The sequence below is a fragment of the Xiphophorus couchianus genome, chromosome 9 (genome assembly GCF_001444195.1).
Source record: "Xiphophorus couchianus chromosome 9, X_couchianus-1.0, whole genome shotgun sequence".
NCBI classification, from domain to species: domain Eukaryota; kingdom Metazoa; phylum Chordata; class Actinopteri; order Cyprinodontiformes; family Poeciliidae; genus Xiphophorus; species Xiphophorus couchianus.
Genome location: NC_040236.1, coordinates 22,179,695 through 22,203,126, shown reverse-complemented (window position 1 = coordinate 22,203,126; position 23,432 = coordinate 22,179,695). Strand labels below are relative to the sequence as shown.

Here is a 23,432-nt window from a genome sequence, read left to right as displayed (position 1 = left end):
GTAATGGCTGTGGGCAAAGAAGATCTCCTGTAACAGTCTGTACTGGAACAGATTTGAAGAAGCCTCTGACTGAAGACACTATTTTTTTCCAATGAAAAACAGCCTCAGAGTCAGAAAACCAGTGAACTGTTGTGGTCTTAATTACTAGTTGCCATACATAGTTCCCTCTTTTGTATCAAAACCAGACAGGAAGGAATATGATCACTAAAATACTTTGAACTGAACTATGTGCCACTGGTTTAATATCCTAGAGAACAACAGAAGTGCCAATAGTTACACATACAATTTAGCAACATGTGATGGTACTATGGAAATATGTAAAGAACCGTATCCAATTCTGCTGCAGAGTCTGCTGTTGAATCAAGACAGTGCGGCTAACAACGTGCAGCCTAATAACATTGTTATTATTGTTGTTGTCAGAATATCATTCCTTTTAGCTTGGCAAAACTTAAGAAAGAACTTCCAGGGGCAGGAACCCGGATATTTTGGAACCCCACGGATTTTTCTTTTCTTTTTTTTCTTTTATGAATGCATATTTTTGCAACAATTAATTACTTTATCTATAACTCATAGGCCCATATCAGGCGAGTTGTATTGATATTTTGGGATTTTCATGACTGTAAACAATACTCAAGGATCTGAAAACTGTGAAGGCGTAGCATATTCTTTGGAGAACAACACAAAGCAACTGATTGGATGACATATACATTTTTTATTTTTTTAATATTTATTGTTATTATCTGTTTTGGAAAGCGTGTGGACGGGCGGGTGTAGCGTTACTGTGTAGTCACGGGGACTGGATCTCTGCTTATTGTCTGCCTCATGCTTGTTTTGTTGTCATAGCAACGATTGATGTTGCATGCCAAGCTGCTAAAGATTCTATAGAGAAAGTTGGAATAAGAATTTTTCTTCTCTTTTTTGAATAGGGAACCAAAACCAGCTGCAGTCCAGAGGATCACATCCTTGCCTGTTTGCTTCCTGCTTCCAGTCAAGCAGGGTTTAGGAAGGAAACGAGATAAACATGTATGCTTTATCCTCCGAGCTCAGGAAAGGTAAAATAAATAAATAAATAAAATGTAGGAAAATTTTAAATTAATATATATTTGCATTTTTTCCACTATGCTGCATATTGTTGCCTTTCTAAAGCAATGGCCAAAGTGAAAGTCTTTTTTTAAATCATCTCTTGGCAAAAAAGAGGTAGTGACTTTTTTTTATTTATGCAAAAAGCATTTTGGCAACACAAAAATTAAATAGACATAGGCCATTATTTTAGAAACATGACTATATTTAATAAATCATATAAAACAGGGGTCTCCAAACTTGTTTTCACCGAGGGCTAAAGTCCCTGAGTTGAGAGTCCTCTGGGGCCAAAATTTGCTGCTTCTTCTTTTTTTTTTTTTTTTTTTTTTTTACAATCGATGACGCATAAATATTATTATGAATTTTTGTTCTCCTTTTCCTGCACAACAATACATTAAACAAGTAATATTTTTTAATAAAACCAAGAGTAGTCTGACATTTCCCTGAATGTTTACAGTTATTTAACATTTTTTGGCGCTTATTTTTTTCTATTTGGTCTATTTAGTTCGTTTCTAGCCATAGAAAAGGAGCAACAAAAAAAGATAGCAAAAAAAAAAAAAATTAAAGTTTTTACATTTTTCATTTAGGGCATAAACTTGCCATGGAAATCTCCACCTGAAACAATTTACAAAAAGTATCCATCTTGCGTGTATTTTTGTGTGTTGATTCCTGATAACATTAGTGGTTGTCAGTTGCTATGGGCAACGAGTCTGCTTGTAGCCTAGCCGACACCGAGAGCGAGAAAAAAAAAAGAAGATTATGAGTGGTTTTTAGTTATTCTTCAAAGGTTTTTCTGCATTATTTTTCCCCTCTGCTGTGGCGCATTGTACTAAACATAATAATACCTACGTATATCTCCAGGTTCCTTTTTGTTAGCAGAACTAAAAGAACAGTCTTTTCGCCCTCCAGCGTTGTGCGCAGGCGCGAAATTTCCGGACGTAAACAATAACAACACGGCAACGGGTCTGTTCTCGCATGTCGGACCGCCTCCGGGTGGGGCGGTCCGACATGAATAGACCCGTTGCGCTGTCTGACACCACGCCTACCCAGAGCGCCGCTCTGCCTCGCCGGACGACAATTGATGCGCACCCACACTAACACACAGAGGAATAACTTTACAGTAGCGACCGGGGCGCTCCACAGACCGCTGCGCCGCCGACTCTTGTGAAAACAAGCTCCCAGCCCCCCTCTCGGCGAAAGGAAATGAAGAGGAGGCTCCACAAGAAGTACTTGGTTTTGATTCTGGCATATACAGGTTTACTTCTGCTTATCCCCTACGTGTTAGATAACCGGGATAAATCCGCCCAGAATGCCAAACTGCCGCAGCAACAGCCCAGATGCCCCGACCTGGAGAAGACGGTGGCGCTCCTCTGGGATAACGGGTTCAAAGCCAACGGCAGCGACGCGGCGGAGAACCCGGCGCCGACGAACAGGACCCAGACCCGGACGCACATCTACCTGCACGCCACCTGGAGGACCGGCTCGTCGTTTCTGGGGGAGCTGTTCAACCAGCACCCGGACGTTTTCTACCTGTACGAGCCCATGTGGCACATCTGGCAGGCGCTGTACCCCGGCGACGCGGGCAGCCTGCAGGGCGCGGTGCGCGACATGATGAACGCCCTGTACCGCTGCGACTTCTCCGTCCTCAAACTTTACGCCGGCTCGCAGAACATCACCACAGCGTTCATCTTCGGCTGGAAGATGAACAAGGTGATCTGCTCGGAGCCGCTGTGCGACGCGCACCGGCGCCACGAAATCGGGCTGGTGCGGGAGGACCAGTGCGCCAAGTGCCAGAAGCGGGACCTGCGCGAGCTGGAGAGGGAGTGCAAGAAGTACCCGGTGATGGTGATCAAGGGGGTGCGCGTTCTGGACCTGAGCACCCTCGTCCCGCTGTTGAGAGACCCGGCGATCAACCTGCAGATCATCCAGCTCTTCAGGGACCCGCGGGCCGTGCACAACTCGCGGCTCAAGACCAAGCAGGCCCTGGTGAAGGAGAGCATCCAGGTGCTGCGCAGCAAGAAGCAGAGCGACAAGTACAAGCGGCTGCTGGTGCCCAGCAACAGGATGAACCGGGCGGAGAGCTACGTGGCGAGCGCCATGGAGCTGATCTGCGACAACTGGCTGAGCGACGTGATGCTGGTGATGAACGCTCCCCCGTGGGTGAGGAGGAACTACCTGCGCCTTCGCTACGAGGACCTGGTGCTGCGCCCCTTGGAGGAGCTGCAGCGGCTCTTCCGCTTCTCCAACCTCTCCAGCTTCCCGGCGCTGGAGAGGTTCGCGCTGAACATGACGCACGGCCAGGGCTACTCGTCGGACAAGCCCTTCCTCATATCGTCCAGGGACGCGAAGGAGGCGATCTACGCGTGGCGGGAGCGGCTGAACGTGGAGCAGATCGGCCAGGTGGAGGCCTACTGCAGCGAAGTGATGAGGCAGCTGGGCTACGAGAGGAACACCGTGGTGGAGAAAAGCACATGAGGATCGGAAAGCAGCGTGTGAGTGTATGTGTGTGTGGAGGGGGGGGGGGGGGGGGTTTGATCACAGAAAAGGGGGTCAAACGCCGCTTCACGCAATGGCTGTGTGAACATTTAAACGCGTCCTCTTACATCCACGCAGGGACGGAGTCTGAACCTCCCCAAATGTAGAGCGAGGCCGAGGGCCACTTGTTGATCTCATTTTTTTTTTTTTTTTTTTTATCAATCTCAAGTCATAGAACCACGATATCCGTTTGGCAATTTGCACTTTGCTCCCTGTTGTTTTAATGTTATAGATAACAATAATATCTTGCTGCTGTGTTACAGTTTTACTGATCAGATCAGCCTTTCCCTTTCAGTTGCTAACCGGCCCTGGCTAATGAATGACGATGCCTTGTTACATAGTGTTGAACCTTTTCACTTTTTGACCTGTTGCCACCACAAATATTTTCTTGGGGATTTTCTGACCCATAGTAGTGGATAGTTGTTATGTGACTGGAAAATTATAGACTTTTTTTTTAATCATTATTATTATTATTGTTATTATTTTTTAGTAATACAAATTTTGTACACAAAGCCCCTTGTGTTTGATGCCCAAAGGTGGATAGTTACCCAAAATGACTAAATAAGAGTCTATTTATGTGTAATTTAGTCTCAGTTTAAATCAGACAGGACAGGAAGCGATGAAGAGGCTCACAGTAACTCTGGTTGAGCTGCAGATTTGTCCACATATCAGGTGAAAGAATCCGTTAGCCGGATAGCCGCTAGTGATGGGAGGCAGAGATCTGGCCTTTATGGGAAAGTGTTGAGAGGAAAGCCAGATGGTGTTCTGATCAGATGGGGCAGAAACTTTCGTTTTCACGCTTTCTGTGATGGAAAAGTAATCCTGATTAAGACCCTGAACACATCACTCCTATGGTGAAACATGGCCATGGTGGTGTGTGGATGCTTTTTTTTTTTTTTTTTTTGTCCAAAAAATCCCTTTTCCTCATATACAACTATTTGTGTATCTTATAAAATCTAAGAAAACCCAGTTCAGGTTTGTGCTTGTAGTGGGGGGGAAAATATTGAATACATTACCAATGCACTGCATGTGATTTATTGCGTTTGTAAAAAAAAAAAATATATATATATATATATATATATATATATATAGCTGTCTAAATGCTAAATACAGGAGCCTTCAAAGTGAGACCATCAGAAATATCTCGACTCCCTTTAACGACCAACAGCTCTGCTGCTCCACAGAGGGCTCGTTGTTGTGTCCCTGGCACAGCCCGGTCCCCTCATGGGTAGCTGGAGGGGGGCTGGCAGTGAGTCACTGTGCTGTCAAGAAGAGAGCCATTGTTCGTTTCGTGGCGGTCCGCGACAGGGTAGGGTTCCTAGCGGGGTTACAACCGCGCTGTCACCAGCAGCTCGTACAAAGCAAGGTCCTTCACCGCCTCGAGGCCTGCAAGCCGTCAGCACGGAGGTCGGGGTCCACCGTCGCCTCCCCGCAGTGTCCCGGTGTCCGTACTGAGGTCTACGCATACCCACTTCCAAGCAGGTTTTCAACAGAAACCCAGAAATAAGCTATCCCGACGTATGGCGCCCCTTTTGGCGTGGCGCCCCTATGGGTCGCATTCGCACATACCCACTTTTTTTTGCGCCACTCGAATGCCTCTGATCCACTGTGCAGCAGTAGCATGACTTAAATGTTTAACTTCTCTGTTTCTCCCCTCCTGTAGGGTCCTCCTAATCAAGGCTGAGGGGCAGAAGGTGGAATAACAAAACAGGCTGCAGGAATGCAGTCCGCTAGGAGCTCTCAAGCGTGCCTCTTGGGTTGTTTTTATCCTCACCCGAGCTGGGTCGATGAACTGGAGAAATGGTGATACCGAAAAGACGAGGAGGAGGAGGTTGTGTGTGTATGTGTGTGTGTGTGAGAGATTGGGTGGTTGGGGGGGGGGAGAAAAGAGAGAAAAAGAGCAGCCAATCGGACTCAGTTGGATTTCAAACGAGGAGAAGGAAGCTTATTTTCTCACCGCGCTGCCTGTTCGACACCAGGAGGGTCCCGTGGAGACGCGGAGGAGTTGGGGGGGGGTCAAACAAGAGACGGGGGCTGGTTTGTGCTGCCATTACTCTGGCCGACCTCTGTCCTTTTTAGAAGCACTAATCCCTCCTCAAATCCTGTTCAAACCGGGGCCATAAAAAAACCCGGAGATGGGGGGGCCTTCCTCGGGACATGGATCCAGGGTGGCAGCGTTAAGTTCGGCCTTACTGCAGCGACTTCTCCGTCCGGCCTGTGACTAAGCACAACAGCAAACCCCAGCATTACTGACTTACCGATATTAAACAGAGACCTGCTCACTAAAAGTGCTGAAAGAAGAAACTACAGTATTTTTCTGGGGTGGGGGAAAAATACCCAAAACCCCCTCTGACTGAGAAGCTATTGTTCCGCCCCTGGCCCCTCTCAGGAATCCGGACAGCTGCAACAGCCTCTTTGACAAATCTCTCATGTGGGTGTGAAATTTTCTGATCAACCGCAGAATTCCTGAAGACCTGCTTCTGTCCTCCGACCGGTGGACCTCTTTGTTTCCTTTAATCCGCAACGGTCCACAGCGTCCTCCGATCCGGTGACGTCCCCGTGGTCAAGGAGGCGTTTCTGGGGATTCAACAACGTCGACACGTTCGATTTCAGAAGCCGGTTCTGTTAGAATTACTCTTACTTGAATACTTGTGGAAATGTGAACAAAAGAAGGACCTTCGAGCTATTTAAATTCAGTGAAAGTTTGCTACTGCTTGTATTAATTCTGTAGTCATGGTTTCCAGATTCATACGGTTGATTATCGACCAGTAAGAACCCTCTTTGTTACATCAGCTGGGTTTTGTCCAGAACACTTGTACTGAAAAGTACAATTGGAGCGTGGCTTCAGCAACAAAACACGTGACTCGTAAATGGGACATTCTTCAATAACAGCTGATCATCATGTATAATGCTTTGCAAAAGTAGTCAAACGTTCTTTGTAGGGATTTTTTTTTTCTTCCAGCAGACCCAATGCAAAGTGGTGCATAATTGTGAAGAATTATGTTCTTTTTTTTTTTTTAAACAAAGAAATCTACATTCAAATCAACTTCCTGTCCAATCATCTCCATCACGTGATGCAGCCACCACCATGTTTCACTCCATGTTTCATTACCCTGAGTTCAGGGTAACGGGTTGGGTTAGCTTTCTAAATGTAGGCCCAAAAAAAAGACATGTTGGTGTCCGAGCAGCAAATGGTAAACGGATTGTACTTGCAAAGCACTTTATAGCACTTGTACATTCAGTAGTGTGAAATGAATTCATCTATTCATTCGCATGCTGATGGTGGCAACCTACTGGGTTGTAGCTACCGTTGCCTCGTCTGATAGAGGCGAGGCTGCAATGTGCTGGCCCCAACCGGGCCCTCTGACCGCCACCGGCAGGCAAGGCAAGGCAGGTGAAGTGTCTCGCCCAAAGACACAACAACCAAGATGATGGGCGGAGCCAGACTCGAACCTGAAATGATGATAGCTATTAAATACAGAAAAATGCTGGTTAATTTTTTACGGTGTAATTTTGGAACCCCCTCTAGCGCAGCATCCCTATGTGGCGCATACCCAACCGTCGCCAACGTCTTCCCAATGTACCTTGATGTTTGTTCACTACTGTTCTCTTAATCCTCTGCCATCCAGATGTAATCAGCCACTCTGAGTCGATACTTTATAGATGCACCTTTCACCTTTTTTTGGAGTACATCTCTCCCAACTTCGCACGTCTGATTGACTGAAATTTTTCTATCTTCTGCGAAAAAGCTGACATTCTGAGTCAGATTAGACAAAGGATATCTGCCAATGCAGATTTTCAAGTCTTGCCACGGATCCTCGATTTAGACGATACGATTTAAAACCCAATCGGCTGCAACTTTAGCCTTGTTTTTAAGGTCATTTTCGTGCAAGAAAAACAGCTTTTCTTCCAGTATTACCTTGTTTTAGCTCTATTCACATCCACATCAATGACCAGTTTCCATGTCTGTCCCCACTCGAGAAATGATTCTAACTCTGTAATGTTGCTCCCATATGATCACAGCAATCTTTTTTCTTTTTTTCTTCGCAGGCTTGAACCATGTTTCGCATGAATACTTTTGCAAAGCATTTTATATGCATGTATATATTGACGTACTAGTTCATAAAGTAAGCATTAGGTGCCGGTTTAAGGCCATTACAGTCATCACTAAGAACATTTACAACAGATTTGGTTATCATTTGTTATTATTATAATATCACTATAACTTAACATTCTACTATGTGACTGATGTATTTTTTTTTTTTGGAATTATAATGTCTAAACTCAAGGTGAGTTAGTGAGGAAGATCACATTTCAGCTCCACTCTGGTGCATTTTGTTAAAGCTGCAGTGTGTAATTTTTATTAAAATTTTTTTTTTTTTAACATATTTATTGAAACCGTCACCATGTCGTGACAGTATGGTATGAGACAGATAATCTGTGAAAAGATCGAGCACCTCCGCCTTCTCCCAGTCCTAACTTCTCCTGTAACAGTAAGTCGCCGTTAGCACATTTAACAGCGTTGATCGACAGCGCTAAGACCCTCCTCCTGGCTCTGATTGGTTGTTTTGGGTCAGGAGCGGGTGCGTTTCTTCCGCTAGCAATCGTAGCTCTGCTGTGAGGCGGAGCAGATTGATCTTTTCACAGGTTTTCTGTCTCGTGTCATTCTCGCAAACAAATATGTAGCACCAAGGTTACATGCTGCAGCTTTAGATCCTTAATTTAAAAGGCTTTCTGAGGCAAGTGGAGCACACCACTGGGGAACCCAGAGCTTCAAGATTTTTATTAACATGTTGACATGCAGACCATGGCACACAGAACCCGTCAGCCAGCCGCTGCTGGAAACGACAGGTGCACATATTGACACTTTGGCTACATCTCGTATTTCTCAGGTGCAGAGAGGGTTTAAATATAGCCGACAGGACAACTGACAGCACAGCAGTGTGGAGGGCGGGAAGTGCACATGAAAGATTAGCGAAGAGTCCAACAAGCGTCCTCCACTTTCCGTACTGCGTGACTCTCTGGGGTTTGCTGGTCTGTGAAGTACTCCCTCTTGTCTTTTGGGGTGGGGGTGACAACACTACATCATGTCTCAATCCATGCAAGTTCCTGTTCTGTGAATTGTCTTTCGAATAAAGGAGAGACCGAAAGGGACATTTTCAACACAAAGCGAAAGCATCTCCGTTGTCTGGTTTCTTTGTCTGCACAAAGGTTCATTTGCGAGGTTCTCGTCCCACCTTTCTCCAGAGACGGCGTGAGCGCTAGCGGTGTTTAGTAAGGGCGAGCAGGTGATTGTTTAAAATTGTACATGCGGGTTTTCACGGTCGCACATAATCACCAGACTGTGAAGGGCTGAGATTACTCTGCTTCACAGCACTTCTCCTTGCAGCAGCTCGGTTTAAATGTCCTGCTCTGTGCACAGCCTGGCAACAGCTTACTCTACCGGATTCATTTCCTCCCGGACGTCTCTTGCGAGCTGTAAAACTGGCTTCGAGACCGTCCCCCGGCGTCAAAGGCCTCGTATTCAACTCCCAACAGTCATGCCTTTCACACCTGCCCCCCGTCTACTCATGCATAAATGAAGCTACTCGGCGTTGGTGGGAAGGTGGATTTAAAGGGCTAAACGGGGCTGTGTGGTGAATACAACAACAACAACAAAAAAAAAGGGAAGCAGTTCAGTTGTCATATGTGTAAAAGTGAAACAAACGTCAGTCCTCTGGCTCCTCCACGGGCTATAAAGTGCCAAGAGTTGCTTTAACACAAATCACTGCTCGTGTTTTTTTTTTTTAGTAAACCAGCAGAAACCTCAACTAATGCTACACTAATATGCTAAGGAGCTTTGACATGACATTTCTGAGTTCCAAAATTAGTATTTATATGCTGTTAGCGTGTTAGCATCCTTTATCTCACTGAAATTGGACCAATGATGTAAGAGCGGCGGAACGGGTCGGCCACTGTTGTGCCAAATTTCAATGCATCAAAATTCGATTGCATTGAGCTGAGCTCATTGTGATGACCATCGAAAACATTTAATTTCAATGGACATCTTTAATAAGTCAGCCTAAAAAAATAATAATAAAATAAATTAATATTCTTGGAGAACTCTATTGGTTAGTATAGATTATAAAATTAATTATGAAATTAGAAATTGACTGGCTAGGTACTGTCGTCAATTTGCAATTGATACACAAGATTTATTTTACACTTTCAACACCGCAGACCCCTTTTCTTTCCTTTTCCAAGTGAGTGTACAGCTTCTCAAGCTAACATGGTTAGCTTAGTCTAAAGGGGGGAAGGGAGACCGCCAACTGTGTTTTGTCCTGTCCTAGCAATAATCCAATATAAGTGTGAAGTGATTGGGAATTATTTACTAGAGAGGGAATGTTACTAATGTTTACTTTGAACAATCATTTTGGCTGATGCATAATCCTCCAGAGGTTAAAATAAGCGTTCAAAAATTCTCAAGATGAAACCTACAACCCATCTCTAAAGCTAATAATAATAATAATAATAATAAAAAGTTGAGACTATGATTTCTAAATGTTTTTTTTTTACTTAAAAATATTTGTGTTTATATAGATAGAAATGTGTTCTGTGTTTTATTATGGGTCTTCATGTTAAATAAGCTGGCATGCGAGGGTAAACGTGCAGTAAAATTTCCTTCCTCTTCAAAATACATTTTTACTCTGTGTGAAATCTGTACAGGTACGTCTCTAGAAGCCATCCCTGCTTCATACTTTATTTTTTTTCAGCTGTAACAAACTACCTACATGCTAATTATGAAGCCTTAAAGATGCTATCTAGGCTAACTGAGCTAAAATAAGCCACATCAATAAAAAAGAAGCAAAAAAAGTATAATTCTGATTAATCTGAAGTGTCAATGTTTTAATTTTGATGGTATTTTTCACAGCTAATGTTTGGCCTTGTAGTGAGCCGTTAAACTTAAAAACGTCTTTTTTTTTTGGTTTAATTAAACAAAAAAGTATTTATAGTAATATTAGTACTGCAGCAGCGGAAATGATATCCAACTAAAAAGCTGTAAAGTTAGCAAACTGAAATAATTAATTTCACTTGTTATAAAATATAAAATTTCCAACACTTTCTAATAAAATTCTAATATCCGCCTTGTAAAGATTTGCGCACTTTGTCAAACGTTTTGCAGCTGCAACAAGTGCTTGAGACATTCAAAAGACGATGCTGAGATGGAACGCTACAGCGACCAGCTCTTTACTTCACTGTGTAAGCTGGTCTTTAATCATGTTAGAGCGCAGATCCTTATGCCCTTTTTTTTTTTTATTCCTTAATGGAATTTAAACATGTCAGGGTTCCTAAGTTGTGTCATGAGATACAATTTAACACAGAAGATGATCCAGGTCAACTGAATGACACGATGCTCACATACCATCTGTAAATGTGACAGGCCTTCAATGAACAGTTCAGCCAATGAGAAACAAAAGCCCGGCTCTATAGGCATTTAGATGCTTGTGTTAAATCACGACTGAGAAGGAAACACCTTCAACGTCCCTTTACGTTCTCAGCAGTAGGTAACCAGAAACTGTGGTTTTAGCAGTAAATGTCTTCAGGTAGACTTTTACCAAAGAACTCTTTAGTCAAAGTCTTTTTATGTCAAGACACACTGGTCACGTCCCACCATGAGACCCATTTTCTCCTCCAGCACAACCACAAAATGCATGCAGATAGTCTTGCATGGGCATACGTCACTTCCATTTCCTGTCAAAAAAAAAGTTTTTAATCCTCTTCTGCAGAGAACACAGTCTGTGAAGTAGCAGCAAGATTTTTTTTTCTTCTTTTCCCTCAACACCACAGGGGCACTGTGTCTTCTTTGGAATAAACTTCTTATCTAATGAGGATGAAATGCTCCCGGAGCTCTGCTCCCCTGGCTTTGAAGGAGCCACAGGTCACGATGAACCCTTCCCCTCCTGTCAGATCCCATATCTCAGATCCGTCTCATCTCTGAAGCGCCGGGCACTCTGCCCATGTGAAAGTGGAGAGAACTGATGGCAAAATGGTGCGGGTGAGGGTCAGGCCGGGGAGAGCGGCTGGTACGGACGAGGCGGGGAGGTCAGATGTGATCCTCCATGGGGAAAACCAGGCGTGTGCCTCGGCTCAGCAGCTCCTGCTCGCGGGAGTCCAGCTCCCGCTCCAGGGCCTCCTCTGACGTGCTGCCGCTCCTCTTTCCGTTTGCGCTCCAGCCCAACCCCCCGGCGGCATCCGCCCTGCTGGCGGACGCCCCGTTGGCGGTGATGGCGGTGTCGCCAAATGTGAAGGTCAGGTCGGCGTCGTTGTGGATCAAGTCCGTGTCGGGATCCCTTAGCTGGTCGTGGTTCTGAAATCAGAACCCAGAGTGAAACATGAGGTGAGAACAGATGAATGGACATCAACAGTGTACGTACTCACGAGGGAAGCAGGGATCTGAGGGGAACTTTCATTTCAGATTAGCTTTATTTTGGTAAACTAGCGATATTGAAAAAAAAAAAAAGGAAACAAAATAAAACAAAATATTTTACAAAACAACAAAAGGGCAGAAGCCAAGTCTTTATAAATCAATAGAGCAATAGATAGAGATTTGTTAGTTAGCTAAAGATATATGTTAATTAACTAGAGATATGTTAGTTACGTAGCTAGAGATATGTTAGCTACAGATAGCTTAGCTAGAAATATCTTAGTTAATATATGTTAGTTAATCAGCTTGAGGTAGGTAAAGATGTTAGTTAACTATAGATAGAGTTAACTAACATGAACTAGGAGACTAGGTGAGAGGGACTTTCATTTGATAGCCAAAACCACAGCAACTAGTGAGGCAAGATAAAAACAGGAAACCGCAGGCCGTCTTGATTCACACATATGTCCAGTCTAACAGGCACAAAGATGACTCACAAACGCCCCAGATCCTAAAGAAAACACATGTTGCATTCTGATTAAACGACACGCAGCTGAACAACCCGGACTGATCGGGAGTCTGGAATTCAATAGCCACCCCATGTCCACCGGGGGTGGAAAGGAGTCAATGCCAGGTCAATGAAAGGATTATTCAGCTCACTGGATACGACAACAACAACAAAAATGACATAACTATGCATTACTGCGGAACTATTTTTAAGGGGAAAGAAGATACATTTGGAAATGAATCCATTAGAAATAGGTTGTGCTCTTAAATAGTTTAACAGAAGCTCCCTCCAAATTAAAGTAGAAACACACAGCCATCCCTGATCGCGCACACACCCCTCCTGCTGCTGCTGCTGCAGCGGTCACGTGAGCACAAAGAGCATTAACATCTGGCCCAAAACAGGCCCAAACAAATCCTGAATTTAGTCCCGTTCGAGCAGTAAATGTCAACAAAGTAGCTGGGGCGGGGGGGTTTTATAGAACAGGAAACTGTAAATTTTGTGGCCCAGTTGTAAAGATTAAGGTCTGAATTCAGGTCGTCACAGTGGGAGGAGGGAGGGAGGAGGATTGTTAAAAGGCAGACTGATGGATTTTCAATTTGTTCCCCTCTGTCAGCTTGTAATTTCAATTTCTACGAATAAAATACGAGAGGAAAAAAGAACCCAAAACAACTTAAGCCAGCTGTAGAGGCATTATGAATCGCAGCAGCATTTCAAGGTCTCGTATCAGTTTCAGTAGAGAGGCATGTCATAATATCCATAATTAAAGAGGAACTAGACACTGAGCTTTATTTAATCCGGGCTCTCCCCACATGGCCGGCTACACTGGCAGCCCCCTACGTTCAGATTGGACGCGGCATGGCCGCAGCTTCCTGACCGCAGGGAGAAAACATCTTCATCTACATCGCTTACAGCTAAAAATGACAGAAGCCAAATTAAATACAATTCGTTTTTATGTGCAGGAATCCAATTGGGAACCAATCATTTTCAGTGGCAAGGGAGGAAAAAAAACAAACAAAAAAAATCCCCCGCATGTTTCATAGAACAGAGAACAAAAAGGAGCCGTGATGAAAGTGAAGTGAGTGTGACCGAAGCTTCAATGGGCATTTCTGCGTTTTAAATATCAGAGGGCAGTGTCTGTCAGAACACTGGTCATCTTTGAGCCGGAGCTGAAAAGCGTCTTTTGTGCCAGCACAATGCGGCCCCCTCCTCAACCCTCCGTTTTTAAAATGCTGCCTGCCGAAGGCCTCGGCTCTGTGTGGTTGAATGCTTGGTGGAAACTCAGAGAGGAATAAACCAGTTTCAGTATTCAGGGACGGTCTCGGCTCTGAGGACAGTTTGTCACACCGATTTGGCTGTTTGTTAATTTTATTAAACCTACAGCACCAGAATAACCCTAGCTGGATAAAAAAATAAAAATCACATTTAAGGATCTTTACAATCTTTAAACTGAAAAACAAATGCTTTAAAAAAAAAGGTTATTTATCACTGCATATCTTTCAGTTTACCACAGATTAAATATAGTTTTATGTGATATTTGTGGCTGCTGCCGAACATGCATGCTGTGAAAAAGCATTTGCGATTTCAGCTTCTTTTTCTATCCCCCCTCACTTATAGGCAAAGATGACCAAGTAAATACAAAATGCAGTTTTCACATTATCATTTCATTCATCATGTGACAAAAATGAAACCACGTGATTTCTTTTCTTTTTTTTTTTTGAAACAAAAAAAAAAAAAGCGCCATCCCTTCTAAGCTAGCTGCATGTGAAAAAGTATTTACCCCCTTTTAAAGGGAGCTGAAATTAAATCACAATTCTCATAAATGCTACAATCAAGAAATCCCTCAATTTTCTGTATATATAGTTGTGTTTTAGTCCCTGAGTTTTATGTTGTGTCTTCCCTTTATGCCAAAATGAGTTTTCCTATCCTGGTGCAAAACCATTAGCAGCAGAAGGAAAGAGTTTGTTAGGTCAGGAGAAATCTGTTCTCTTCATTTTATTTTCATGACTCTCACCAACTTTTCCTGCATAGAAGATCCTTGGGGGGAAAAGCAAAAGTGCTCACTCTCTTTTTTTTTTTTTTTTTGCCAATAAGTAACTACACATCCAATCAACAAATACCTGTTAAAAAGAGCTTTTTAAATAATAATAATTTTTAAAAATCCTTAGATATTTGTAAATAATAGGCACTTTCTCCATATTCCAGCTGTGCCTTCATGTTTCGTGTCCCTGAAGGCTCTTTGAGTGTCAGAAAAGAGTTTCAGAATCATTCACCAGATTAAATTGTGAGTAATTTGAGTTTAATACCTTAAGATTTTTAATTAAGTTCATTTTTTATTTTTTACCCTCAACTAAGGCATTTATCTTTCAAGTTTCACACAGAAAATCTACCAGCTTCACACTGTACGTGTTCTACAAACCAGATATTTCCACACATTAGTACAACAATAAATGGGGCAAAACAGATGTGCATATTTTCATCAAATGTAGTTTTGAAAAAACTTCTTTTTTTTTTTTTACAAATACTCACTTCATATGCCCGTGGACTGGTAAGGCAGCTTGCCAGCGGGCCACAGTAACTGGGCAGAGTGGAGGTCAGAGGTGGACCGCTGTGTGTCAAAATGGGCTTAAGGTAACTGGGAAGTAATTAAGGGAAATCCAGAGAAAACGTTCAAAAATTAATAAGAGGCACACATTGCAAATCTGAAAAAAAATATATATATATTCTCAATAAAAAGGTTGAACTTAAACTTGGAAGACAAGATTTATAGAAGGTTTTAGCGAAACGTTACAACAGAAATGTAATATTTTAGAGGGATGTGTGCTGGTGGGATCGTTGTAGTATTTCTACACCTGATTCAGATTCTTCATTTTACAGAGAACAAATAAAAAAATTTTATACGCTGCAAAAGTATTTTTGGTCTAGTGTCAAGTGCAAGTATTTATCCATCCATCCATTTTCCAACACCCTTGTCCCTAGTGGAGTCAGGAAGGGTGCTGGTGTCTATCTGGGTACATCCTGGACGGGTCGCCAGTCTGTCGCAGGGCAACACAGAGACAGACAGGACTCACAACCATGCACACTCACACACACTCACACCTAGGGAGAATTTAGAGAAACCAATTAACCTAACAGTCGTGTTTTTGGACTGTGGAGGAAGCCGGAGAGAACCCACCATGCACAGGGAGAACATGCAAACCCCATGCAGAAAGACCCCGGGCAGGGAACCTTGCAGAACTGTTGCTGCAAGGCAACAGTGCTACCAACTGCACCACTGTGCAGCCTGCAAGTATCTTAGTACACTCGAAAGAAGAGCAAACTAACTGGATATCTTTTGAGCTTGTTTTTAGGCAATAATTCCCTAAAAATGTACCAGTTCCACTGGTAGATTATTTCACTTATAACAAGACATTTCTGCCATGTTAGGTGGAATAATCTGCCAGTGGACTGGCACTTTTTCAGAATTTTTAAGGAATAGTTAACATAAAAACAGCTTCTAAATATTGCTGAAAAGTTACTTGTAAGTTAGTTTTGTCGCATTTTAGGTAACCAGACCAAAACAACTCGGTGAGTTTGTGTGATTTTGCAGCGAAGGACTCAGCCTAACCAGGTTAAGCTGCTTTGGAAAACTAAGTGCCGCGTTCAAATGGTGGGGACCACAATCCGCTGGTCCCATGCACCACGTTTGGATATCTACACCCACAGTCGGTTGCACTCGGGAGAAACAACCTAAATATATCAAATGGTCTGTTGCTTTTCTTTGGCTCCAAATAGCCTGCGGCACCTGGGGGAGAGGATTTTCCCCTCCTGGAAAACACAGCTGCCTCGTTTAAAGAGACAGAAACACAATCAACCACCTGGGAAAGACAGTTGTTTAGCAGGGATGGGAAGATTGGAGGAAATGGGAGGATGCGTCGCTAAACGTATTACCTTGAGTCTGTTGTTGTGGGCCAATAGGAGGAAAAGGTAAAACATTTTTCACAATTATGTCAAATTATCTAATCCAGGAGGAACCAGTTTGCATAGCAAATGTGGACCAGGCAGTCATCCTGATGGATTATCTGAGATATTTACCTTGTGTCTGAATCACATGGGATTTTTAACACACACACAAAAAAAGGATACTTGTGATCAAATGTATACCAGAGTCTGAAGAGCCAGGCACTCTCCTGTTTGGTTTTACTCTGGCCCTCATCCTGGTTCCCATCCTAGAGAAGCACATGAGTGAAAAAAAAAAATCAAAAGACATTTTGCTTTGTTCACAGTGAATGCAATCAGACAACAGCACCAGTCACTTGTTTTTCCTGCTAAAGTGACTGATAAGGAGTCTGATGCAAATCGGTTTAATGTATTCTGACTTTTTATCGTGTGGATCCGACCCGCAGCGTGCGTCTCGCCTGTCTAACGGGGAGATTTCACGCAATGTGTTTCTGCCAAAAGTTTTTTGTGATGAACATTTATCTGTGTAGATCTCGGAGGCGTGCACAGACATTTTGTGGGGCAGATGCTCAGGTCGGAAAACAAAAGGACAGCTTGTGTGGCCCATGGTCGGCTGACATAGTGGTGTGAGATTTGCCGAGTGTAGCAAAAGAAGAGCACAGAATGTGGTCGTAAGAAAAATCATCTATATTTCTGTATGTAGCCAGAGTGAGAAATTATTCTTAGAGAGTTAAGACTAATAAACTTAACTAAAAGCCTTGAAAATTGGTAACAAAATTTGGTCGGACAGAATTGGAGCTATAACAATATAGGCTAAATCCGGACATGTTACCTTGGACCATGCACTGTAAATGCTTAAAAGAAGCAAAGATATCAGAAGGACACTTTTTTTTGCCCAGAAGAAAAATGCAGGTGCTGTAGGACGTCCTACTGTCTATCTGTGCACATCTCTGGAAGAGTTTACATTTTTTTGTTTGTTTTTTTTTTTTTACCATTTTTACTTATATTTACTTACGGTTTGCACCACAAACAGATGCCACAGTGAAGAGATAATCAGTTTCATTCATGATACCCATCTCATAATGTCATGCCTCATCCATGTATTTTTCAATCAAACTTTAAAGCTGCTGGCATGTGAACCAGATTTGCTCTCACTGTAGCTGGGAAGACGTTTTGTTTAAGATTAAGATCTAGTAGCAGAGTGTAATAACAGAAATCACATCGCGTTTTACAGGTCACTGTGAGTCAACAGGTTGGGCAAGAGTCAATCTAGCAGGTAGACTTGCAGGGACAAGTCCTAAACTAACATCTGACAGCACACAGCTTCCCTATTCTACTTTCGTCTTCTTCTTTCTGAGACTACATTTCAGTGTCTAGACTTCCTGAGTTTGAACCCACATAAACTACAAAGAAAAACCCCTAAAAAAAACCCAGCAGAACGTGGAACAGAACGTGTTGGGAACGTGGCAGAGATCCAGAGAATCCCAAAGTGGATGTGAGTGAGCTCCTCACCCCCTGGAGGACTTGGAAGCTGTCGCCAGAGGGCTGCAGGTCTTGATCTGGATCCACACCAACCCTGCAACACGGGAGACGAAGCAACAACATGGGTTAACTTGTTGCTTAGCAACAGTTACAAGACGTATTCATATCCTAGCATACAAAAGTGCTGAGGTGCTAAACCTTGTTCCCCAAGACGCAGACCAGCATCAGCATTTAACCCAAAGCAAGTTAGAGACACGGGGTAAGTATGACACAGACGTGGAGGGTGTTCTGTCCTGTTAGCATTTTTCTTTTCTATGAAAACATAAATTATTAACCTCAGAACCAAGTCATATTTTAACTTGTGCAGAAAATCTCCCGTTCACCCCTGACCCAAAGAGAGAAGGGCGAGTTTCAAGTGCAACAAACAGCTTAATGAACAATGGTTTTCCACAGTGCAGTTTGAAGTATTAAAGCTAAAACAGATTTCTGCTCCCAAATTAAAGCATTTCAATTAATGTAGGCTAATGCGTCTTAACTGTCCATCAAGAATGGTTAATAAACCAAAGTAATTAAATCCTGTGAGGTTCAAGTCAGACCAGCTTTCTGGCCAGTTTCGATTTCCCAGTGGGGAGAATAAATCAACTGGAAAATCTGAGACTTTTTCAAAGGCAGACTTTTGAGTTTCAATATGGCCGCCCCATATCACAGTAGGCTGTGATAAAAACATGTTTATTTTACAAAACGTGTAAAACTTTTACAAACTTTATTTTTTTAATCTAAAAAATGTACATAAATAAATAAAGTCAATGTAACGTGTAGCGCCTGCGAAATCCAAAAAGGACTAATTAAAATTCTATCACTTCCTTCTTGTTTGTCTTTTCCTGCAGGAGCAACGTCCAGCTGTTGATACCCGTTACTCGTGCGACGCGAAAAAAGTTTTTCCATTGCAGTTTTGAGAAATAAACACATTTCTATGCAGCCAAAAAATAAAAAAAAAAAAAGCGCAAAACCTTTTTATAGAAAAATTAGGCTTTTTTTTTTTATTGCCACGTTTCCATTAGACACATTTATTTTCATGATTTCCATTAGCTGTTAACCTGGATGTAACGTCAAACCCACGTGCAACGTAACTGGAACGCACCACAGCTCCAGCCTCAGTCCAGATCTTTTGATTGTCCTAAAAAACGCTTGAATTCAGTTTGGTTTGGTCTTTGTAAGGCTGCGGCTAGTCAGTTGTTTGTGCATCTATTTCTAAGTATTTTTTTCCCCTTCCACTTAACTTTCCAAATTTATTTCTTGTGACCAAGGGCTCAAAATCAACGACTGTTTACCATCACATCAGCAGTGCGATTCGTGCGATTGTGTAGACCATGTCACTATAATTATGTAATTTAAAAAAAGTTTTAATTGGTCTGCTTATACAATGTTCTGTTTTTTAGGTTTTCATTAGACATGAAACAAATGCTAAATATATCACTGTGTCTAATTTGTCTATGCAACACAAGAGCTTTGCAACTTTTACATACTTTCTAATTCACCGAGACGCCCTTACAGTCACGCTGCTAACTACACTTTTTCTTTCTAGCCATTTCTTTCCATTAAGCTGAGCTAACCAGCAGATAATGTTGCCGTACCGAAGTCTGCTGTAAAACTCTCTGCAAGACAAAGTGACTTCCAAGCAAGGAAAGGATTTATTTACATGGCATGAGCCCATTTCCAGTCTTTCTCGCCGCTCATGGTTTATTTCTACAACAATGTCTCTCAACAGCTGAAAAGTGTTCAACCTCAGCAGGCCAATTCTCAAGAGGGCGCTTTTATTTTTGGTTGAGCTCACTCCAATCCGTCTGGATGGGTGCCAAGGGAGAGACGCGTAGCCTGTCATGGATACGTTTTAAATCCCACTCGATCCTGCCTGCACAGCGGAACGTCCGACTGGTGTGTGTGGTTATCTTTAAAACCCCTCCATGACTGTCACAGGGAGGAAATGGGCTTTCTCTTTACCTTCGCAGTTTCAAAAGCAGAGGCCAAAGCATCTGGGTGTCTTTTAAGACCCTCGTCTCAACTAAACACACACACACACACACACACACCAGAGAGGATCGGGGGAGGGAGGAGGCTCCAAGGACGCCAGGGGGCACGCAAACAACATAGTGATGCAAATGATGCAGGGAAGTGCAGCGGAGAAGTATCTGGGAGGAACAAACTTGACACAGTAAATGCTCTCTTCCTGAAATAACAAACACAATAAAAAATGGGAGCACATGGAGCCTGACTCACATCTCCCAGTATAAAGAGAAACAAACGGCTCTACGTGAACAGGCTGTGAGGGAATCCTCTAACCACTTCATTACACCCTGTAATCCTAATCCCAAACAACCCACTCCTCTCCTTCTAATCCGTCAAATATTCCTTTGCGAGCAATTTTGTTTCTGTCCACAAGCAAATCCTGAAAAGAGTGAGGAAGAAAAAAAAAAAAAAGACGAAGCAATCACAGTTCAGATTTTTCCCCCCCTACATGTTACCCCACATGTCTGTGTTTCCGCTCTACTTGGAAACACAGGCGTTTCCAAGTAGAGCGGGTTGGCTTTTTTGTGATCCTGTGTGGGGGAAAGGAGAAAAAAAAAAACGAAAGAAAGAAAAAAGTGGCTAGTCAAGAGAGATTACATGAAAAAGAAAGAGGAACAGGCTTTTTTTCACAACACAAAAAGCAGCCTTGACTGGAGCATTTTACAGCAGCAGAGCCTCAACCTCAGCCACAGTCAGCTCCACGCTCAGGTGGTTTCAAACCCTTTTTCTAAACAGATTTTTTTTTTTTTAATAGGCTATTTTTTTAGATGCCCACTTTTACTCCCCTTCACCAAAACACACCCGGAGATTTTCCTCCCCCATCACCAATTAGCACCAGTGAACCCATTCGCGTTCGTATACGGCACCTGGAGTATTCCCACTTTCCGTGGCGGCGGCCCTCGTCCTGAAATCTTTTGCCGTTCCCATATCTATATCTATCATAAACACAGGGTTCGAGAACATTTAAAACCAGGCAGAGATGCGAGACGTTTACCTGGTGGAGTAACAAACACTGGATAGAAACAGAGAATTTGAGTAAATCATAAACCTCAGGAAATGCTGTTTTGGTTTTTATTTACATGACATTTATGGATACAAAAACATCCTTTTTTTTCACCTGCTTTGGAAAAGAAGATGATAAAGTAAGTCACATGCAGCATTTATGCTTTTTCATTCATAAGCTTCAATTGTTTGGAGGGGAAAATTGGATAACAATAATTAAAAGAAAGAAATATTGAAGTGAGGAAACAAAATGCTGGACTGTGAATGATATTAAAGTAATATTACTTGACTCTATCCCATACTGGAGGTCATAGCCATCCCTGCCATGATACACGGTGGTGGCAGAATCATGCTGTAGGTGTGCTTTGTTTTAGATTCTTATAGGAAATAATTAGAAAAGCATTTATTGTTTTTCTTCTGCTTCCTCATTACGCTCTGCTCTGCTTAGCAGAAGTGGGTCACATAAGAGACACAGAACTTTGCGGTTGTACAATGTGACGAAACAAGAAGCAGGACAAAGCGAGTGACATTTTACTGTGAATCTCAGTAGAAAAAAAGAAATAAAGTAAAGAGAAAAAAAAAAGTTGTTGGCAACAGTGTGGGCTAAACATAATCCTCTTTTTTTGTTGCACTTGGCAACGAGTCTTTGCAGGTGTTCATATGAACACATAAAAACTACTGCCGGATGACATCACCACTGCTCTTCAGCTGATGAATGAGCGAAACCAGTGCTTATACTGGAACAAGGTCAACTCCTTCACAACTGGGAGTTTGGCTATTTGGGGAAAATAACGTCTCAGTTTACCGCTTTTCTTCCCTCAGTTCTTGCACTAAGACAAAGTCTCATTTCTGTAGGAGGAGTTAAAACAATCATAGCCAGAAAATACAATTTCATTTGAGTCGGATGTTAACACACTGACTTTTTGGTTTGATTGTGTTACATTGAAATGGCATTTTAGTTACATTTATCAAATTTCGGCATTTTATTTGCGTTCACTGATAAGTCTATGAAAAACTCGAGGCGCATATTCACTATAAAGTGTGTAAATAATTCTTAATAAATCAGAGTCTCAAAGCATTCACAGGAATCTGCTGGAAAAATAGTCACAATGCAAATGATTATAATAGTATTTGTTAAACTACCATTATTAACAAAGATGTGAATGTGGTTTGTATCTATGGAAACAACGACCCAAGACAAGCTACAACTGGGGAGAGTAGAAGTTATTTATATAAAACAGCTTATAGGACTGAACTAATGGCAACTGTATATAAAAAGATAAAACAATACACAGACTGGCACCTTTGAGTTTTACCATCTGTTTATGTCTGCATCAATTTTAAAGTAATGTAAAAGTAAACCAGTATGAAGATAATTCAGAGTGAGTTTGTCTGGGAATCACACTGAAACCTTTATATCTATAAAAGATGAGTTTCCTTTTGTAGGGTTGCAATAATCCAGGAAACTATGCGGAAGCTCATTTCCTTCTGTCTTTCTGCCTTGTTCTCATTATCACAAGTCAGAAGATATGTGGAAAAAAAATGACTGCGGGTCTAAAATTACCAGCAGTCAGAAGAATTACAAACATTTTAAAAAGATGGAGCTGTAAAATCCTCAGAACTGCAACTAAGATTTCCATCTTGGCCTCACAAAGTCCTTACGGTAGCTACTTATTTAAAGAATTTTGCACATATCTTTACAATTGACAGGCATCAACTGTGAAGAAAGCTGCAAATATAAAGCACAGTAGATAAGTAGCGAACTAAACTATCATTTCTGTACCCTCATATGATTGGCAGAAATCATAACCTGAGAGAAAAGTCAAAGGAGAAACTCAATTACAGCCAAAAACGATGTTGTGTGAACTATTGAAAGGATTACCCTGAAAATAAAAAAATCTAATGGATTAGCAGAACCTGTCCTGAACCACGATAAGCAACATGGATCTCTTTTGTCTTGATGTCTTGCCCTGCCAAACATCAAGATAAGCAGCACGCTCGCCTGCTTACAGGCCCTCATCCGAAGCCAAAACACCAGCAGCGTTTCTTTACAGACAACACAGCAGCAGCCCCACATCGCATTTCAGTCGTCACCCAAGAGCCAGGTGATCCCAGCAGCTTCACCGGATGCTCAGCCGCAACAAGTGACAGATAGCGTGCCCCTCATTAATAAGACAGAGGAGAAGATGGAGCTGAATAACAGGCTGCCGTTACCCTAAGTGTCCAGTTATTTTTGTGTAGTCACTTACATAAGATTACACTGAAACCACGCAGCTGATTTGTGCATGCGGTGAAGCACATGTCCCAGTGTCTACTGCGCCGAGTTCACGGGGGGGGGGGGGCATTACTCATATTAAACAGAGCCTGCTCGCTCAGGCCGCTGCTGCCGGGAACGGGATAATCTGCTTTATCGTGATAAAT

The 23,432-nt window shown here is 42.5% G+C and overlaps 2 protein-coding genes across 4 annotated transcripts in view; one reads left to right on the top strand and one right to left on the bottom strand.

The window, feature by feature from the left end:
- The first annotated feature begins 1,260 nt into the window (after positions 1–1,260).
- chst7 (carbohydrate (N-acetylglucosamine 6-O) sulfotransferase 7) lies at positions 1,261–8,790 on the top strand. 2 transcript variants are annotated; one of them, XM_028027302.1, is made up of 2 exons: positions 1,261–3,578; positions 5,279–8,790. In XM_028027302.1, the coding sequence occupies exon 1, from the start codon at positions 2,284–2,286 to the stop codon at positions 3,553–3,555; it is 1,272 nt and encodes a 423-aa protein (XP_027883103.1). In that variant the 5' UTR covers positions 1,261–2,283; the 3' UTR covers positions 3,556–3,578; positions 5,279–8,790. The 2 variants fall into 2 exon arrangements, with proteins under 2 accessions (XP_027883103.1, XP_027883102.1); XM_028027301.1 differs by having other exon boundaries at positions 1,266–3,572.
- The window catches only part of slc9a7 (solute carrier family 9 member 7), a 31,966-nt gene continuing 16,917 nt past the window's right edge, over positions 8,384–23,432 (bottom strand). The window contains exons 13-17 of one of the 2 annotated variants that reach the window (XM_028027299.1): positions 20,876–20,944; positions 17,973–18,036; positions 16,647–16,729; positions 15,051–15,156; positions 8,384–11,962 (exon numbers count right to left, since the gene is read on the bottom strand). In XM_028027299.1, coding sequence (XP_027883100.1) covers positions 11,699–11,962; positions 15,051–15,156; positions 16,647–16,729; positions 17,973–18,036; positions 20,876–20,944 — 586 coding nt within the window. In that variant the 3' untranslated portion in view covers positions 8,384–11,698. The remainder of the gene's footprint in view (positions 11,963–15,050; positions 15,157–16,646; positions 16,730–17,972; positions 18,037–20,875; positions 20,945–23,432) is intronic. The other variant, XM_028027300.1, reaches the window with a different exon arrangement.

Coding starts and splice junctions, on each gene's coding strand:
- chst7 (XM_028027302.1), top strand. CDS start 2,284: ATGAAGAGGAGGCTCCACAAGAAGTACTTGGTTTTGATTCTGGCATAT.